Genomic DNA, 17,857 nt, shown 5'->3' with positions numbered 1-17,857 from the left:
ATATCGTACTATTACCCCATTTTAAAATTGAGAAGACTGAGACACAGTGAAATTAATTATTCAGTCAAGGTCATATAGAGCTAATATTTGGCAGAGCTGAGATTTGAACCCCAAATGTCTGTGGAGTTCATTCTATTAATCACGACATGATATTGTCTCCTGCTTATGGTACTGAAGAGATACAGAGGTGAGATCATGGGGGACTGGAAGAGGGGATAGATTCAAGTGATTTTAAGGATGCAGAATAAGCAAATTTTGGAGCCTGGATGTGGAAGATGAGAGGGAGGGAATTGGGGAGAAGGATCCATTTTCAGGCTGGCTGATTCAGAGAGGGTGGTGCCAGGATGCAAAGTGATCAGCTCAAAGATCCAGACCCCACTCAGGAGCTTGGCTTAGGTGAAAAATTGCCTACATCTCAGTGTCCAAATCTGGGGACAGGCTGGTCTTGACTGGCCTGAGGGATATTAGTAAGAGTCCAGGTTTGTGCTGGGGATCAGAGGAGAAACATCTAGGGAGACCTGGATCCTGGGGTAGAATAAAGGAATAACAATGTCCTTATGTCCTCTACCCCAATGATCAAGTAGACAAATGCAACCCATACTACCTATGTGGTAACCGGTATAACACATGGAGGATGGGACCTTACACCTGTACCAGCTGGAACAAATATACCACATGCCTTCCCCAGCTACCTAAGGTATCTACTGTGACCAACCCAGATGCCTGGGGTCTGGGACACACACCTCCCTCCCCTTTTAAACCACAGTGACGGGGCGCCTGGGTGGCTCAGTGGGTTGAGCGTCCGATTTGGCTCAGGTCATGATTCTCACGGTGCATGAGTTTGAGCCCCGCGTCGGGCTCCGTGCTGACAGCTCAGAGCCTGGAGCCTGCTTTGGATTCTGTGTCTCCTCCTCCCTCTCTCTCTGCCCCTCTCCTGCTCATGTTCTGTCTCTCTCTCTCTCTCTCTCTCAAGAATAAATAAACTTTAAAAAATGTAAAAAATAAAAAATAAGAAAATAAACCACAGTGACCAATTAGTTCCTCATCCCTTTCCCACCAGCAATGTTCCAGGGCTCTTTCCCAAGTGTGAAATTAGGGTTGTATCTTCTAGGGGACAAGGGAGCCCAGGAATGGGAGCTGTGTGAAAAACTCCTGGTCCCCTGGATCCCCAAACTTTGGTGGGGCTCTGTGGGGACACAACTAGTGTGCACTCCCTGACTTGCTACCTTCCTGAAGCTTACCACCTGGCCCCTTCCCACAAGGTCTAGCCAAGAAGTCAATGACCTGCTCCACTCTCCTCTCCTTTATGATGTGAGCATGGGAACTGGAGGGAGATCAAGGCCACCCAGTGGCAGTGTAGATAGATACAGAAGAGTCTTCTAAGGAGATAGGAAGGAGCCCAGGCTGGAGGAAAGAGGAAATTTGAGAGGATGGGAGGCCAGAGCAGAGGTTCTCAACTGTAGGCTGATGGCTGAGCTCGGGTTTACTGAACACTTGTGAATCAGAACTTCCTCAAGAATCAGAATTTTTCACAAGTTCTCCAGGTGATTCTGATGGACAGGCAATATTGTAGTATTGACACTCCCTCTCCTCAATTAGAGACACACCGAGACACAACCACACAGAAGCTAGACAAAGAGAGGTAAAATCAAAGGCAAAGGCTGAGGCAGGGTTGCCAGAGGTCCAGGTCCAGACCTGTCCACCTACAGCTCCACTTCCTTCCCTCCCCTTCCCCTCCCCGGAAGCAGAGTAAATGCGTTGCCGGGTGACAGTCCTAAACACTCAGAGCCTGGGACAGTAGGGGATCATCTGGAGGGCAGGAGAAGACATGGCCTGGAACTGGTCCGGAGGTTCAGGGAAGACCCCCAAAAGGAGGAACCCTTCCAGGTCAGAGTTTGAGGTACCATGTGTGCCACTTCCAGGAGGCTGGAATGGAGAGAGCTGTTCGAGGAATGCCCTTGCAGTGCCCTCCTAAGCTGGAACGACTCAATGCCTACGGTAACAGATGGTGGTCGGTGGTGGGGTAGACCAGAAGGACGGTGGGATGGGACCTAGGGGACTGAGCAGAGGATAAAGGTTCTATAGAGGGTGTAATCCTGTCTCTACCTGTCCCTGTTTTTGTCTCCATCTCTTCCTGTCTCTGACCCTGTCTCTTCCCTTTCCTGTAACTCTGTATCTGGGTCTCCTGGGCTTGGGGCCGCGGACGTAGAGCGTGAAGTGGTGGTGAATATGTTGAACTCGCTGTCACGGAACCAGCGGCTGCCGCAGATCACTCGCCGATGCGGGTGCGTGGACCCGCTGCCGGGCCGCCTGCCCTTCCAGGGTTATGAAAGCTCTTGCTCAGGCCGCCACTACTGTCTACGCGGGATGGACTACTACGTGACCAGAGCACCCTGCACGGAACGCCGCCACCGGCCTTTGTGCGCAGAGCAGCCGACCGTAAGGTTCGCTGGGCAGCTCCAGCCTTAGACGGGCCCCGCTCCCGAAAAAGCCCCGCCCCCCGGGGGTCCAGTTTACCGCAGCTGTGCGTGCCCTATCCCTCACCATTTCTAGCTCTGCCCTACCCCTATGCCAGACCCTACCCCACTTGCAGCCGCCTCTAACCCGTACAGGGCCCTGTCCTGTTCTGCCCTCCGGCCCCAGGGCCTGAGCTGAGCCCTGAGACCGGAGACCCTGCACGAAAATTCCCCCAGGTTCCTGGCCCTATCTGTCCCGAACTGGGCTCAAGGTCAACCTGGCTCCTGTACCTGTTCTAGAGGCCCCACCCGGAAGGTTGTGGGGTTGGGGGGCGGAGGGTGGTTTGTTTTTTGTTTTTGTTTTTGTTTTGTTTTGTTTTGTTTTGTTTTGAGGAAGAAACCCTCTGCACACCAGTGGGTCGCATCCCCTTCCCACACTTCGTTCCCTATCTGGATACCAGGTCCTAGAGACACAGGTTCTAGCCTGCGGAGTGCCATGTATGCTCAAAAAAGTGGCTTGTGTTCCTGGGTCTTGGTCACTGTCGACAACGGGCAGGGTCATTATCCGTGTTGTGTGAGCAAGGAAATAGTAACCGCATTACCAGAGGGGCCCTGACCTCGGAGCACCTCTGAAAGTTGACAACTTAGCGTGTTACTGTTGAGGAAACAGGCCCGAGAGCTCAGCGACAACCTTAACTGCAGCGCAGCCTTCTCCCTGCACCAGATGGCAGTCCAAGCGGGCTGAGTCTGGGAGAACTCCAAAGTCCGCTGGGGGTCTTAGAGAGCTTGGGAGAGGAAGGGGGGGGGGGGTCCTGGATCCTGTTCCTAACCCCTGGTGATTCCCTCCGGGCCCCCCCCCCCCCAGCCCTTTCCCAGAGAGTCTGATTCATTGTGCGAGGCTGAGTCTCATCCCTCACAAGGGCAGAGGGGCGGGGGGAGCGAGAAAGTTCCTGAGCCTTAGAAATACCGTTAATGCTGGAATAGCTGCCCTTCAGTGGAGAGGATCCCGGGGCTCCCAGGTCTTCAACGACTGGAGCCCAGCCCTCCCCAGAGTCCACCGTGCTCCATGGCCCAGCCTGGGCGGCAGAAACGAGGCCTAACGAGGATAGAGACTTTCAGATGTCTTCCCAGAGGTGATGCTTCCTTCGGTGGGGTCTTGAAAGGCCAAGAGGCAGGAGGGGAGGATCTCCGAGCCATAGGACTGACACCTGAAGCGCTGCTAGGAACCTTGGTGTGGGGTTGGGAATAGGATTAAATCAGAAGGCCCGACGTTCTCCTGCCCAACACTTCCTCTTCCAGGGGTGTATCGCCCTGCGAGCACCGGCCCGGAATGCAATGTGCTGTTATAACTCCCCCGCCGTCATACTACCCTTGTCCGAACCTTAGGTAAGTCTGGCGGAAACACATTGCAAACGCGCTTAGCGCAGCGAGGACCGCGGAGACAGTTGTCCGCTGCGATGCACTGATTGGAAGATACCACCAGGGGGCGCTAGTACCATGGGGACGTCAAAGCTGGCAAGGGAATGGAGAACCCCATGAGAGGGCACGGAGTCTGGCATGGAAGGGTCCACAGGTTGGCAGTGGGGCTTAGACTCAAGAGATCAAAGCATTAGGTTCAGGGCTTGAAGATAAGAAATTAATGTCAGGGAGTGTGTATTGGGAATCAGAAATTTAACAATAGAATCTAAGATCAGGAGGTCAGTGTTAGAGCATGGGGCAGTATTAGGGGCAAATGTTGGGACACAGTTAGCACTGAGAATTGGAATCAGACCTGTGAGGGTCTAAAAGAACTGACCCATTTCTCCCCACAGATGGGACACAAGTCACTTCAAGAAGACCGGTGGCTCCCAAAGAAACAACTATGTCATCCACCCTGAGTTTGTGTCTGAAACCTATCCTGATTGCCACTGCTGGTAGAGCCCAGGCTGGTGGGGACAAGGGGGCTGAGCAGTAAATAAACTCTTCACCCCAGAGGCTGCTTCCTGCATCCTTACCCAGCAGGATCTGGCAGTGAGGAGCCAGTCACTCAGGCCTCTGCCAAGCCCCCTCTGAGCTGTAGTTTCTCAGTCATCCTGCCCTGAGCCCTCCCTGCCCCCATCTCAGCCCTCCCTGCCCCCATCTCAGTGTTTCTCTTGGGTGGCCCTGAGTGCCCTCCTGATAGATAACATCAGCTGGTGATCTCCCCTCCACCCAAACTAATGGGTCTACCTAGCCATGCAGGGAGGGCGCAAGGATCTCACACCCAGGAGGTCCCTCCAGCTGACATTTCTTCAGTATCTCCCAAACCTAGATGTTCCCTCACTGCCACATCTCAGTGGACCCAGAATCTTCCATTCTGCAGTCAGGACCTATCCCTATACCCAAAGCTTTGATCTCTTCTCCCAGAGTCTCCATCACAGTCCCCCAAAAGTCTATGTCCAGACACCCTTACTGCCCTGCCTTACCCAAGTCCAAAGGTCCAAAACATAACATTAGAGGGTTTCATGACTAAGAAATTTCAAACTACAAAGCAAAGCCCTGTTTCTCTGTCCCTCTAGAAGTAAGGGGTGGGGTGTTCTGGAATCTCTGGGATCTTTAGCATTTTTGCACCCAACTCCTCCTCAGAGCAGGGGTGTGGCGGGTCACGTCCATCACCTCACAGCACGGTCATTTCTAACGGCTGCCACCATGGGGTGTCGGAGGGCGGGAGAGGGCAGAGGGGGAATTGCAAAATCCAGATGTCCCCACCTCAGACATTACTGGTCCGGTGGGAACCAACAACTTGGGCCTCCTGGCTGGTGGAACCAACCTCCTCCCGTTGGGTCCTTAATAGGATCCTTCCTGCACCGAGCCTCTGAGATCCTCCCGGAACTCCGCTACCCTTTTTCTATATGAATTGTTTCCATATGGGAAATTTTTTCCACATGGAGAGCTAGTGAGAGCGTTATACCGAGATGGCCTCCACCTGCCCAAATCTGGAGGGGAAAGAATCCCAAGAGCCAACCCTGCCCCTTTACCCTGTGGCTCGTTTCTCCTCATACACATCCCAAATTTAGCCTAGAAGTGCAAGAATCCCAAGTCTACAACTGCTCCTTCCTTCCTCCAGAACTACATTTCCCAGAAGGCCTAGGGCAGAGCCCCGCCTGAATGCAGTAAGCAACTGCCCGGCGGGGGCGGGCCTGAAGGCAGGCGGCGGAGCCGGGAGACCTCCGGCTGGTGGCTCTCCAGAGTTGCCCGGAGGTGGGCACGAAACAGTAGAAGAAAGGTGGGGGCTAAGGGGTGGGGCCTTATGTCCGCGTGACAATGTGGGCAGAGGGATCGAGCACCAGGGGCGGGGCTGGACTCCGAAGCCCGAAATGAAACGGAACGACCGGGGCGTGGCCGAGCAGGAAGAGGGCGGGTCCCGAGGAGGGCCTCAGCTGTTTCCCAGCTTGGCAGAGCCCCACGCTGTGCCGTGGCAGCGCAACTCCGGCTAGCGTGGAGGGAATCTTCGGGAGCCTCCCTTCACCCCCACTTCTGGGGTCACTGCCGTGAGTGAGCCCAGCGGTGGGACTTTGTGGGGGGGGTGTTGAGGAAGCACACTTCCTGAACTTTAGCTCCTACTAATGAGTAGGGGGTGCGAGTCTGGACACTTGGGCCCCTTCTCAAGCCGCGGTTCCCAGCGGGAGGCTGGCCCCTAGACCTCATTCTGTCCCTTCGGGCACTGTAGCTGTAGCGCTGGGGTGGGGTTGGAGTATTCCAAGCTGTAGGCGCAGTCACTCGATCTCTTCGGATCCTGTCATTGAGGAGGGCAAGGAGATGGGCGGGATCGAGTTGCCTTTGACATTCCTCCCCCCAACCCCCCCCCCCCATGGAATTATGTTGGGCAAACGACTCAACTTGGCATGCCCTCCTTTCTTTGGGGGCCAGGCCGGGCCCTCCCCCTCAGATCCGGCCAAGGGCCGGCGGCCAAGACTGAGGTTGAGCGTCAAGTGGGGAAAGGCTTGGCTAGGTCAGACCCCACCTGCTGGCATTAGCCTGTGGTTGGCCAGATGGCGGAGGCGGCAGATTACAGGGGTCTCTAACGCTGTTAACACAGGAACCATAGTTCCTCCTCCACAGCCCCGATACCAGATGCCATTAAAATTGCCCCTTTCCTACCCCCAAGTAGCCTTCCTGGAGCAAGTAGCAGCATCAGTCCTTGAGAAGATAGGCTTCACTATGCACAAACTCACCTGAGTGGGTGGGAGCCTGTCCCACCCTCTGGCCCACAAAGCTCCTTTCCTCTGCTGCATTCAGACAGCCAGTCGGACCATTATCTCCCATCTCTTGAAAATTATGCTGTGGAGGGTTAAGCTGGGATTTTGTATTAGGCAACCTTGCTACCTGGTGACTTCAAACAAGTTCTTTCTTCTGTTTGGGCAAGTTTCTTCATCTGTAGAATAGGCACTATAGCTATGCTTCTTGTTCAGTATTATTGTTAGAGTTGGATGCTGTGGTGGCATTTGGGAGACCATTACAGGGCCTGCATGGAGTGGGTGCCTAGGCCTGTGGGTTCCTGTTCTTCACACACACACACACACACACACACACACACACACACACACACACAAAACCTTGGAATCCTAGAACATTAAGATTCTCAGAACCTGTTGGAAAGGGCTTTTGAGGTCATCTTGGTGGCCTTTCTATGCCTCCAGGTGTAATGAGATAGGCTGATTTAATATGAAAGTTTTGAGGATGCCCTCACCCTGTTCTCTGTCCTCTTCAGATATGGACCCTTTCCCCTTATTCCCTCAGTGCCCAGAAGGGGGCCTTGATTGTCCTGAATGAATGAATGAATGAATGAATATAAATGTACAGCAGGTACTTCTTTGGGTTTTGCTTAGCTTGAGGGCATCAGTTAAAGGCTACTGTGTTCATTCTCCAGGAGGGCTTTTCTAACCTGTTCCTACAGGAAGGGAAGTCCATATTGGTGTTGGGAAGTTTTGAAAGCTAAGTTGTGTGGGATGAGAGAAAGAGAGTAAGAGGCTGTTCCAGACCAGCTGGAACTGACCAGCTTAGGGAGTTGGGGGGAGGGAGCACAGAGAATGAGGTCCTGAGACAACACCTCACTGGAGGGGAGGGGAGATTGTAGGGAGCTGTATATTGACATCTGGGATCAAATTCTGGTCTGTACCTGTCATTCTTGACAGTTTCTTCATGGGAGAGGTGGGGGAGTTGAGGACCCTGAGCAGTTCTGGCATCTCCTTGGAAATAGCTGAGGACTTTGAGACAGACACTGGCATCTGGGAGGAGACTAATTACTATTTGCCAGTCTCCCTCTCTACTTCCTCCCAGCTGGAACAGGTGGGCAGCCGGCTGGCACTGTGTATGTCTGTGTGTGCACCTAGCTGGTGCTATTTCTTTGTTGAACTCTGCCCTGAGGGCTGAGATAGGAAGGGTCAGTGGCCTTGAGTAGCAGATTGGGACACACACCTCCCCCCAAGTCTATGGGTTTTGTTTGTTTGGTTGGTTTTTGGTGTTTTTTTGGTTTTTTTTTTTTTTTTTTTTTTTGCAGTCATATCTGTGTGTTTAGCATACACTGTATGAGAGTGTATGTAGTGCAGTAGGGGGTGTCTGATAGGTGAAGGAGAGACATTGGCCCAGTGTGGCTAGGCAAAACTTCCTAGGGCATATGGCTGAAGGATTTAGATTAGGAAAGGAATGAGTTTGGTGGTCACAGGATAGGCCTACCTGGAAATGGAATCAGAAAGCAGATGAGACCATGACATGCCTTAACTCTTGATTGCAAAGTTTACACTTCTGAATTTAATCCTGGGGGTCATGAGCAGCTCTCTAAACTAGGAGAGATGTAGTCTCATAAGTGCTTTAAGAAGATCACCATGGTTGCTGTAAGCAGAAGGCACTGGGGGAAAAAGAAGTTGGAAGCAGGGAGGTCTAGGGGGAAAGTATTGCAATGATACAGGGGAGAAATGACAGTGCCCAAACTAGGGCAGGGGCAGCAGGAGAGTCAGTGAGTGGTAGAGACACATCCAGGAGTTAGCTGGCCAACAGATGTGTTGCCAGGAGGAGAGAGCAGGAAGGTTGGCAGAGAAATGGACTTGGTGATCAATTACTGAGAACAGGGTGGAATTTGAGAGAGCAAAGAAAGGGTGGTCTGAGAAGTCACCATGGCCCCCAGGCAAGACTCTTTACCCCAGCCCTAATGTCCAGACTCAACCCTGCCTCTCTCCAAAGCAGGCCCAAGACCGAGGCTGGCTTTGGGTATCTTCTCTAATCTCTAGATTTAATCTGACTTTTGACTCAAGATTAAATTCCATGCCTGAGATGTTCCCCCTTCTCTCCTCTCCCCCTCTGGGGACAGGAAAGCCAGTCTACTGCCCAGTTAAAGGTCTGAAGGAGCTGGTTGGATTATCTTCCCTCTCCCACCATGGTGCTCTCCAGATCCCTCCTCTTCTCTTCAGCCTGAACTGCATCCATGTGTGATCCAGGGAGGCCTGACTAATTCTGTGAGCCTAGACAGCTCCCTGACCCTGCCTGGGTTTGTTCTTCCACCAGGGAAATGGGGATGTATGCCATCTGCCCCTTCCCATTCAGAGTCCTGACTAATTTTGTCAAAAACTGGGCTCATGAGAAAGAGTGGGTAAGATACAGACAGATGGTTCTGTTAAGGGTCAAGCCTTTAGTCCCAGACCTTACATCCCAGTAATACAACCTCTCCAAAGTATACACCTCTTCTTTCTTGCTGCAGCAAAGGGAGATACTATGGAATGAGAAAGCTCAGTTCTACTTCTCTCTTTCCCCTTCCAGAATCAGGCAGGCCAGGTTCAGATGCACTTTGTTGGGTGGTCCTACTGCCCACTCCTTCCATAACTGGGGGCTGATGCCCCAGAACCCTCAGGAGAAGAGCCAAGCCTATCCCCGCCGCCGCCCTGGGAGCCACACAGACCATAAGAGTCCCAAGGCCACCGCAGGCGCAGCTATGTACACCTTCTTGCCTGATAACTTCTCGCCTGCCAAGCCCAAGCCGTCCAAAGAGCTGAAACCACTTCTAGGCTCCGCGGTGCTGGGGCTGCTGCTGGTGTTGGCGGCAGTGGTGGCCTGGTGCTACTACAGTGCCTCTTTACGCAAAGCAGAACGCCTGCGTGCAGAGCTGCTGGACCTCAATCGAGGCGGCTTCTCCATCCGCAACCAGAAGGGTGAGCAAGTCTTCCGACTGGCCTTCCGCTCAGGCATGCTGGACCTTGACTCCTGCAGCCGCGACGGTGCCCTGCTTGGCTGTTCTCGCACAGCAGATGGGCGCCCGCTGCACTTCTTTATCCAGACTGTAAGGCCCAAGGACACGGTCATGTGCTACCGTGTGCGCTGGGAGGAGGCAGCTCCAGGGCGCGCGGTGGAACACGCCATGTTCCTGGGCGATGCAGCGGCACACTGGTACGGCGGTGCTGAGATGAGGACCCAGCACTGGCCTATCCGCCTGGATGGCCAGCAGGAGCCACAGCCCTTCGTCACCAGTGATGTCTACTCCTCTGACGCCGCATTCGGAGGCATCCTCGAACGTTACTGGCTGTCATCGCGTGCGGCTGCCATCAAGGTCAACGACTCAGTGCCCTTCCACCTGGGCTGGAACGGCACCGAACGCTCGCTGCGGCTGCAGGCCCGCTACCATGACACGCCCTACAAGCCACCTGCTGGCCGCTCCGCAGCACCAGAGCTCAGCTACCGTGTGTGTGTCGGCTCTGACGTTACTTCAATCCACAAATACATGGTTCGACGCTATTTCAACAAACCGTCAAGGGTGCCAGCACCCGAGGCCTTCAGGGACCCCATCTGGTCCACGTGGGTGCTGTATGGGCGTGCCGTGAACCAGGACAAAGTGCAACGTTTCGCCCAGCAGATCCGCCAGCACCGATTCAACAGCAGCCACCTGGAAATAGATGACATGTACACACCTGCCTATGGAGACTTCGACTTCGACGAGGCCAAGTTCCCCAATGCCACTGACATGTTTCGCCGTCTGCGCGATGCCGGCTTTCGCGTCACGCTCTGGGTTCACCCGTTTGTGAACTACAACTCATCGTGCTTTGGTGAGGGTGTAGAACGCGAGCTGTTCGTACGCGAACCCACTGGCCGGCTGCCCGCGCTTGTGCGCTGGTGGAATGGCATCGGCGCGGTGCTGGACTTCACACGCCCAGAGGCTCGTGACTGGTTCCAGGGACACCTGCGGCGGCTGCGCTCCCGCTATGCTGTGGCTTCCTTCAAGTTTGATGCAGGAGAGGTCAGCTATTTGCCACGGGACTTTAGCACTTACAGGCCGCTGTCCGACCCCAGCATATGGAGCCGACGCTACACTGAAATGGCACTGCCCTTCTTCTCTCTGGCAGAGGTTCGCGTGGGCTACCAGTCACAGAACATCTCGTGCTTCTTCCGTCTAGTGGACCGCGACTCGGTGTGGGGCTATGATCTGGGGCTGCGCTCGCTCATCCCCGCGGTGCTCACCGTCAGCATGCTGGGCTACCCATTCATCCTGCCCGATATGGTGGGTGGAAATGCAGTGTCTGAGCGCACAGTGGGTGGTAGCGAAGTGCCGGAGCGTGAGCTATATGTTCGCTGGCTGGAGGTGGCCGCCTTCATGCCCGCTATGCAGTTCTCAGTCCCACCTTGGCAATATGACGCCGAAGTGGTGGCTATCGCGCACAAGTTTGCAGCGCTTAGGGCCTCACTTGTAGCGCCGCTATTGCTTGAGCTGGCTGGTGAGGTCACCGACACAGGCGACCCCATCGTGCGCCCCCTCTGGTGGATTGCGCCAGGCGATGAGACAGCACACCGCATCGACTCGCAGTTCCTTATTGGAGACACGCTGCTGGTGGCTCCAGTACTGGAGCCAGGCAAGCAGGAGCGAGACGTCTACCTGCCTGCAGGCAAGTGGCGCAGCTATAAGGGCGAGCTTTTTGACAAAACCCCCGTGCTGCTTACTGATTACCCCGTGGACCTGGATGAGGTTGCCTACTTCATCTGGGCATCCTGACCCAACCCAGGACCCAGGAATCCCACAGCCCTAACCTCTGTCTTCATGCAGGCGTTTAACCCTCCATCACAACCACACCGTGCATCCCCAGGAAGGTCCCACCTCTGCAGTTCCCACTAAGTGGGTGCTGACATAAATGTGCTCTAGCCAGCTCCTGCAGGGCCAGGTGAGGGGGCGCTGAAGCAACTTCCCATTTCAACGCACAATCCTAAAGACACTCTTTCCCTCCATGCTCACTGCAGTCTGCAGAAACCGCTTTCTGAGGTGGGAGCGAGAGAACTCTGAGGTAAAATGCCAGCTATCTTCCTATTACACATGATTGTGTTTTAAAAGCACAGAGAGAAACCTTACTGTCCGTCCTGGCCTGAATGGCCATCTTTGTCCTTCTGAGGTTGGGACTTGATCCTTTTAATGTCCCCAAATAGCTCCCTGCCACACTTAGAAAGGCACATTCTTGGTGTTGGAAGCCAGGCCCCGAGTTCCCAGCACTCGCCTGAAGTGTGTTGACCTGGTCCTACCCCAGCTAAGGAGATGGGATGGAGGTGTCTGGCCAACAGACAAGGAGGATGGAGGTCCCATCCCAGAGGATAGAAGGACTGGGCACAGCACTGAGCCATCATTGTTGTCCCTCATTTTGTGAAGAGACTCCTAATGCTGCACTTACCCATCTATGTAAACACATGGGCTCAGCCCTGGACCAGGGCCATGGCCTAATGGGCAAGGACTTGCAAGGCCATGCAGGCCCAACTTGGTGCCTTAATTCAAGAACCTGTGTGTGTGTGTGTGTGTGTGTGTGTGTGTGTGTGAGAGAGAGAGAGAGAGAGAGAGAGAGAGAGAGAGAGAGAGAGAGGCACCATGTGTTCCTGGATCTATGGAATGAACACAATACTTCTGAAGCTGGATGAGCCTGGAAGGAGGGGACAGGAAGCAAATTTGAGGTTTTGATTGTTGATCTGGCCCTCTTCTGGTTGATGTCTCTGGGACTATAGCAGGAAATAAATAGCGCTTTCAAGATTTCTCAGCTGCCTCACTCCCTGCATACATGGCAGGGGTGTGGCGTAAAAGGGAGCGAGCAGTGTTCTTTTTCTGATGGTAGTGTGCTTTGGCACGTGAACTACATTTGCACATCGACACCTGTAAATACACATACAGGGTAAGGTGTTTCGTTTCAGCCGTTTTCCCTTTCTAAGAAGAGCAACCTCAGCCAGAGTAAATCTCCCTGACTTTGCAGCTGAGTCTGAAGAAGTGGCTTACCAGAGCGGGGAGGTAGGAAACAGGGCAGGGCTCAGCTTCCCTCTACCCCTAAAGAATGCATCCTTTTGTCCACTCCTCTACCCCCTCTATTTCCCCAGTGTGAAGAATGCCTAATGAAAGTTTGGGGGCACTCACAGATGTCTATCTTGAGTGCTGATTTTACCACTTGTCTACAAGCTGTGTGATTTTAAGCAAGCTGCTTACACTTATTGAACCTCAGTTTCCTCATATGTAAAATGGTGATGATAATGCCTACCTCCCAGGATATTGTGGGAATTATAAGTACAGATGTATGTAAAGTGCCTGGCACAAGTAGGTGCTCAATAAAAGGTAGCTATTATACTATTTCTTGGTTTTTGTTGTTGTGGGGTTTTACTGCATAAAAACAAGGATTTTTCTAGGCCCCAGTTCCCAACCCAACTGGCTTCCTCTGGGCCTGCCTGTTTCCCAAACATTTGCACATAGCACCCAGTTGAGCTCTGAGTTTGTGACCCAAAGGGCACTGTGGTCCAGAGAAACGCAAGAGGAGAGATATCTGAAAGTGGGATGTCAGGAGCCAGGATTCCTGTGTCCCCAGGAGATGGGGAGTATATGAATGAACTTCCTTCTCCTTTTTGTCAAGAGCATCCATCCATCATTACTCAGTGATGAACCTCCTGGGGCCCCAGCAACCATCTATAGGTTGTGGAGTGACTGTAGAAGCAGAACACCCAGGCTGGGTCCTGGAAGTTTCCCTAAGTGGCTGGAGAGCATGACTCACACTTGAATGGCCCTCCAACTTTCTTTGCAATCTGAAGCCAGTTTAATTAACCTCTTAAGCCATGGTTTCTTCATCTTTTGAATGGAATTTCTAGGATTCATTGAGATGTACCTATAAAGCACTTATGCAAAAATTGGTAAAGAGTAAGTGCTCAATAAATGGTAACTCCTATCAACTCTTCTTTTAAACAAGGGACACTAAACAAGAAACAAACAAAAAAGCCTGCCTAGAACCTATGCTGTCCATGTGGTAGCTACTACCCACATGTGCCTTCTTAAATTTAATTTTAAAATCAACTAAAATGAAATAAAATTAAAAATACAGTTCTTCAGGCACACTAGCCACATTTCAAGTGTTCAAAAGCCATGTGTGACTAGTGAGTGGCTAACATATTGGACAGGACATATGATAGTTGCAGAAAGTTCTAGTGGACAGCCCAAGATGAAGCAGTGTGTGCTGTCTGAGATGGCATGGGGAAGGATAAAACAATCTGTAAGGCCTAAGTAATCTGGCATGGGGGAGGAGGCATACACCCTTCAGAAGGGCGGTAAGGGTGGGCAGCAGGGTCTTAGTGTCTTACAGCCTAGATGGGGGAAGGGGCAAACCGTACTCACTGAGCATTCACTGTGTGCTGGGACAAGGCCAAAGGGAAGAGTACCCTTTTCTGGCCAATTCCAGCACACTGGCCCTTGGCTTGTGATCTGGTTTCTGGCCAGGCTTTTGCCATTTTCATTAATCACAAAAGCACAGATGAACAAACTGAAGCACTGAGAGAGGAGGGTATTGGCAGAAGATTAGTAACCAAGACTAGACTGGAATGTGGTGTTCTGCACCCAAATGCCTAGAATCTCCTACCCACCTTTCATCAGCATGGTCTAGCACTGGCCTGTATACTACCAAGGATGGGGAACCAGCCAAAATGTATATTTCTGAAGCTGCCACCCACTGTTTCTGGGTCAAGTGTTTTCCCTTCCCCACTGATACCAAAACAGAGAGATTCAAGAAGGGGGTGGAAGACCAGAATTGCAGGAGCCATGAGAAAGAGCTAGATCTTGGGAGATAGGGGAAGGTGAGGGAACTGAGTTGGAAGCTACCTCTACCCTTCTTTTGGCCCCTTCCAGCCTTGTCCTGCACCCCATCCCTCCCCATCCTCTTGTGCATTCCCAATTTATGTTTCTCTGCATATCTGGTGGGGGTGGCTGTCCTTACTCCATAGAACTTCCGGCAGCCTTGTATGACCAGAATTCCTAATTGGCCTCCCTATACCCCTGAGCTGGCTGGTGGGGGCTAATATTCAGGAATGGGGAACTCCTCCAGAGGTAATGGATGGGGACAGAGTGGCCACTGTAGGAGATCTGGGACTGGGGCCTAATGCCCCCATTCTGTAACCCCATACACCCTGAGAGTCTGTCTTAGTCTCCTTTCTAATACCATATGAATCAGCTGAACCCTAGTCAAGCCCAAGATGTGAGCTGAGGGTCTTTGCCCTTGTTCCCCAAGATTTGGGTAAGGTGCATCTCACTCTGGCTGGCTCCAGAGCAAGTCTTCTGCTGGTTCCCCTCACCAAGTTTCTGATCGCTTCTCCCCTCCTCAGGCCCAAGGCCAGTGCTCCATCCCTTGGCCACTAGCCCACAACAGATCATATTAATTTTAGCCTGGACCACTGCAGTGACCTCCTTTTTTCACTCTTGGACCCTTCAATCTAATCCACATAGCAGCTAAGGAAATCTTTTTGAAATTCAATCAAATCACTGAGGAAAATATCCAAGCTCTGATGTTCAAGGCCTCTACTTTCTGAATACTTCGCACATCTCTGTTTCTATTTTATTCACACACACATACTTATGAATATATTTTGAAAAGCATTTGAAGAAATATTACCTTCTGTTCTGGGAACAGCTGCACAGCCCATCCCTGAGAGGGGAGGCCTGCCTCCACCCAGCCTTGAAGAAAACCACAGAGGCAACTGGGTAATTTCCTTTCCTGCTATTGTCCGACTCAGCGGGACTTCTGCTGACACCTTCCCCTCTCTGGCACACACCCCTGTTCGCAAGGAACAACCTGGTTTTTATCTTAAGGTTAGCCATTTACTTCATGCCCATGGATTTTTCCAGCAGTTTGAAGGGAGGGGAGAATCTTTTTTTTTTTTTTTTTCAATGCACTTTACCATTTTGTTTTGTTTTTTTTTTTAATTTTTTTTTTCAACGTTTTTATTTATTTTTGGGACAGAGAGAGACAGAGCATGAACGGGGGAGGGGCAGAGAGAGAGGGAGACACAGAATCGGAAACAGGCTCCAGGGTCCGAGCCATCAGCCCAGAGCCTGACGCGGGGCTCGAACTCACGGACCGCGAGATCGTGACCTGGCTGAAGTCGGACGCTTAACCGACTGCGCCACCCAGGCGCCCCGCACTTTACCATTTTGATGGAATATAGGGGGGAAACGGAGGCTGACCTCTTTTTTTATATTGAGATATAATTGACAAAACATCATATTTTTCAGGTATTAGTTTCAGGTATACAATGTAATGATTGGATATTTGTATATATTGCAAAATGATCACTGTTGTAAGTCCAGTTAACATCTGTCACCATACAGATATGGTGTATCGATACACCATATATACTATCAAATATTTTTCTTGCAGTGAGAACATTCGAGATCTCCTCTCCTTGCTACTTTCTTTTTTAAATTTTTTATTAAAAAATTTTTTTTTAATGTTTTTATTTATTTTTGAGGCAGAGAGAGACAGAGCATGAGCAGGGGAGGGGCAGAGAGAAAGAGACACAGACTCTGAAGCAGGCTCCAGGCTCTGAGCTGTCAGCACAGAGCCTGACGTGGGGCTCAAACTCATGGACTGTGAGATCATGACCTGAGCTGAAGTCAGATGCTTAACTGACTGAGCCACCCAGGTGCCCCACCTTGCTACTTTCAAATATGCAATACAGTTTTGTTAATAGCCACCATGCTGTATATTACATCCCCATGACTTAATAATTTTGTAACTGGAGATTTGTGCCTTTTGACTCCTCCACCCATTAGGGAAGGGGAGAATTCATGACCTTAAGTTGCAAACCCTGAGCTTGGCTGGGCTTGGGGTTGGATGAGGAATGGGAAAAGACAGAAGAGGAGGTCCTGTCCCTAGGAGTCCCCAGTCTAAAGAATAGGGAGAAATTGTGCCTCTGTACTCTGTATCCTTGTGTTTTTCCCTCCCTCCCTATCACCCTTTTCCCTCCTCAGGCTGTCAGTTGAGATATTCCTATTACACAGTCCTGAGCAGGAGGTGGATTGGGAGAGGAAGGGAAGGGAAAGGAGTAGCATTCCAGAAAGGCACAGAGCAGGTCTCACAGGGCATCTATAGCACAGCCTCAAGGGGGCAGCAGCAGGGCTGGCACAGCCTTCCTCTAGAAAAAAAGGGACAGGTTGGGCCCCAGTCTGAGCCAATGGAGATGTAATCCTCTGTTCCCCAAACATGGGGGTCCCACCTGAGGTCTCATACATATCAGCGCAAGTATTTCAATTGAAATTCTACTATCAAATAACTACCATTATAGCTTCATTCCTTTAGGTCTTCAATTCAGCAAAGAAGTGCCTACTGTGGGGGTGTAAGGTATTACGCTTGGAAGTCGAGAGGGCATTTTCGTTTTCCAGAACACACCCCAGAAGGTAAGTCTGTTAAGTGCTTCTCCACCCTGGGTGGTAGAGGTGGTACTGGGGAAAACAGGTGGAGTTCCAAGAGGAGCCTCTTCAGGTAGAGGTGGGAACAGGATAGTATTTATAGGATGGGTGATTATTAGGGAATGCTTCCAGGAGGACATGCTCTGGAGCATGGAGGGCCTCAGATCGAAGGGGATATTGTGGTCTCAGTCCCACATCTCTGAACAAGCTGACCAGAAGCAAAGTGGGGATGATGACAAAGCCTGCTCACCCACCATGTCCTAGTCTCAGTCCAACTCTCCCCCCACCTCATCCATCTCCTATAACATGCCACGGTCCCACCCTGCTACCAATTCTTCCTGCAGAGAGTAGGTGAAGATAATTTATGGGGGTTCTCTCACCAAAGTACCTGTGTTTTGGAGGCACCTGGGTGGCTCAGTCAATTAAGCATCCGACTTCAACGCAGGTCATGATCTTGTGGTACATGAGTTTGAGCCCTGAGTCAGGCTCTCTGCTGTCAGTGCAGAGTCTGCTTCTGATCTTCTGTCCCACTAGCTCCCTGCCCCTCCCCTGCTCATGCTCGCTCTCTCGCTCTCTCTCAAAAATAATATATATAAACATTTAAAAAAGTATCTGTGGTTTTTTAAGGTTTATTTTTTTTTTTTAATTTTTTTTCAACATTTTTTATTTATTTTTGGGACAGAGAGAGACAGAGCATGAATGGGGGAGGGGCAGAGAGAGA

The 17,857-nt window shown here is 51.6% G+C and overlaps 2 protein-coding genes across 6 annotated transcripts; both read left to right on the top strand.

Annotated features, from left to right (window-relative positions):
* Nucleotides 1-1,797: 1,797 nt before the first annotated feature.
* Nucleotides 1,798-4,427, top strand: CD4H9orf24 (chromosome D4 C9orf24 homolog). Of its 2 annotated transcripts, none has more exons than XM_030294411.1 (4): nucleotides 1,798-1,998; nucleotides 2,210-2,444; nucleotides 3,756-3,842; nucleotides 4,268-4,427. In XM_030294411.1, the coding sequence occupies exons 1-4, from the start codon at nucleotides 1,932-1,934 to the stop codon at nucleotides 4,371-4,373; spliced, it is 495 nt and encodes a 164-aa protein (XP_030150271.1). In that variant the 5' UTR covers nucleotides 1,798-1,931; the 3' UTR covers nucleotides 4,374-4,427. The 2 variants fall into 2 exon arrangements, with proteins under 2 accessions (XP_030150271.1, XP_030150272.1); XM_030294412.1 differs by having other exon boundaries at nucleotides 2,210-2,439; nucleotides 4,268-4,330.
* Nucleotides 2,384-13,038, top strand: MYORG (myogenesis regulating glycosidase (putative)). 4 transcript variants are annotated; one of them, XM_030294408.1, is made up of 2 exons: nucleotides 2,384-2,439; nucleotides 9,228-13,038. In XM_030294408.1, the coding sequence occupies exon 2, from the start codon at nucleotides 9,301-9,303 to the stop codon at nucleotides 11,443-11,445; it is 2,145 nt and encodes a 714-aa protein (XP_030150268.1). In that variant the 5' UTR covers nucleotides 2,384-2,439; nucleotides 9,228-9,300; the 3' UTR covers nucleotides 11,446-13,038. The 4 variants fall into 4 exon arrangements, with proteins under 4 accessions (XP_030150268.1, XP_030150265.1, XP_030150267.1 ...); XM_030294405.2 differs by lacking the exon at nucleotides 2,384-2,439 and adding an exon at nucleotides 5,605-5,965; XM_030294407.2 differs by lacking the exon at nucleotides 2,384-2,439 and adding an exon at nucleotides 5,625-5,700.
* The last annotated feature ends 4,819 nt before the right edge of the window (nucleotides 13,039-17,857 follow it).

This window comes from Lynx canadensis, chromosome D4 (assembly GCF_007474595.2).
Source record: "Lynx canadensis isolate LIC74 chromosome D4, mLynCan4.pri.v2, whole genome shotgun sequence".
Lineage (NCBI taxonomy): Eukaryota > Metazoa > Chordata > Mammalia > Carnivora > Felidae > Lynx > Lynx canadensis.
This window is presented reverse-complemented; position numbering and strand designations above follow the sequence as displayed.

Excerpts from the sequence above, each read along its gene's own strand:
- CD4H9orf24 (XM_030294411.1), top strand. The coding sequence starts at position 1,932 with ATGGAGAGAGCTGTTCGAGGAATGCCCTTGCAGTGCCCTCCTAAGCTG. Across the intron at positions 1,999-2,209 it reads GGAACGACTCAATGCCTACG|AGCGTGAAGTGGTGGTGAAT; the intron begins GTAACAGATGGT and ends CCGCGGACGTAG. Across the intron at positions 3,843-4,267 it reads TACCCTTGTCCGAACCTTAG|ATGGGACACAAGTCACTTCA; the intron begins GTAAGTCTGGCG and ends TTCTCCCCACAG.
- MYORG (XM_030294408.1), top strand. The coding sequence starts at position 9,301 with ATGCCCCAGAACCCTCAGGAGAAGAGCCAAGCCTATCCCCGCCGCCGC.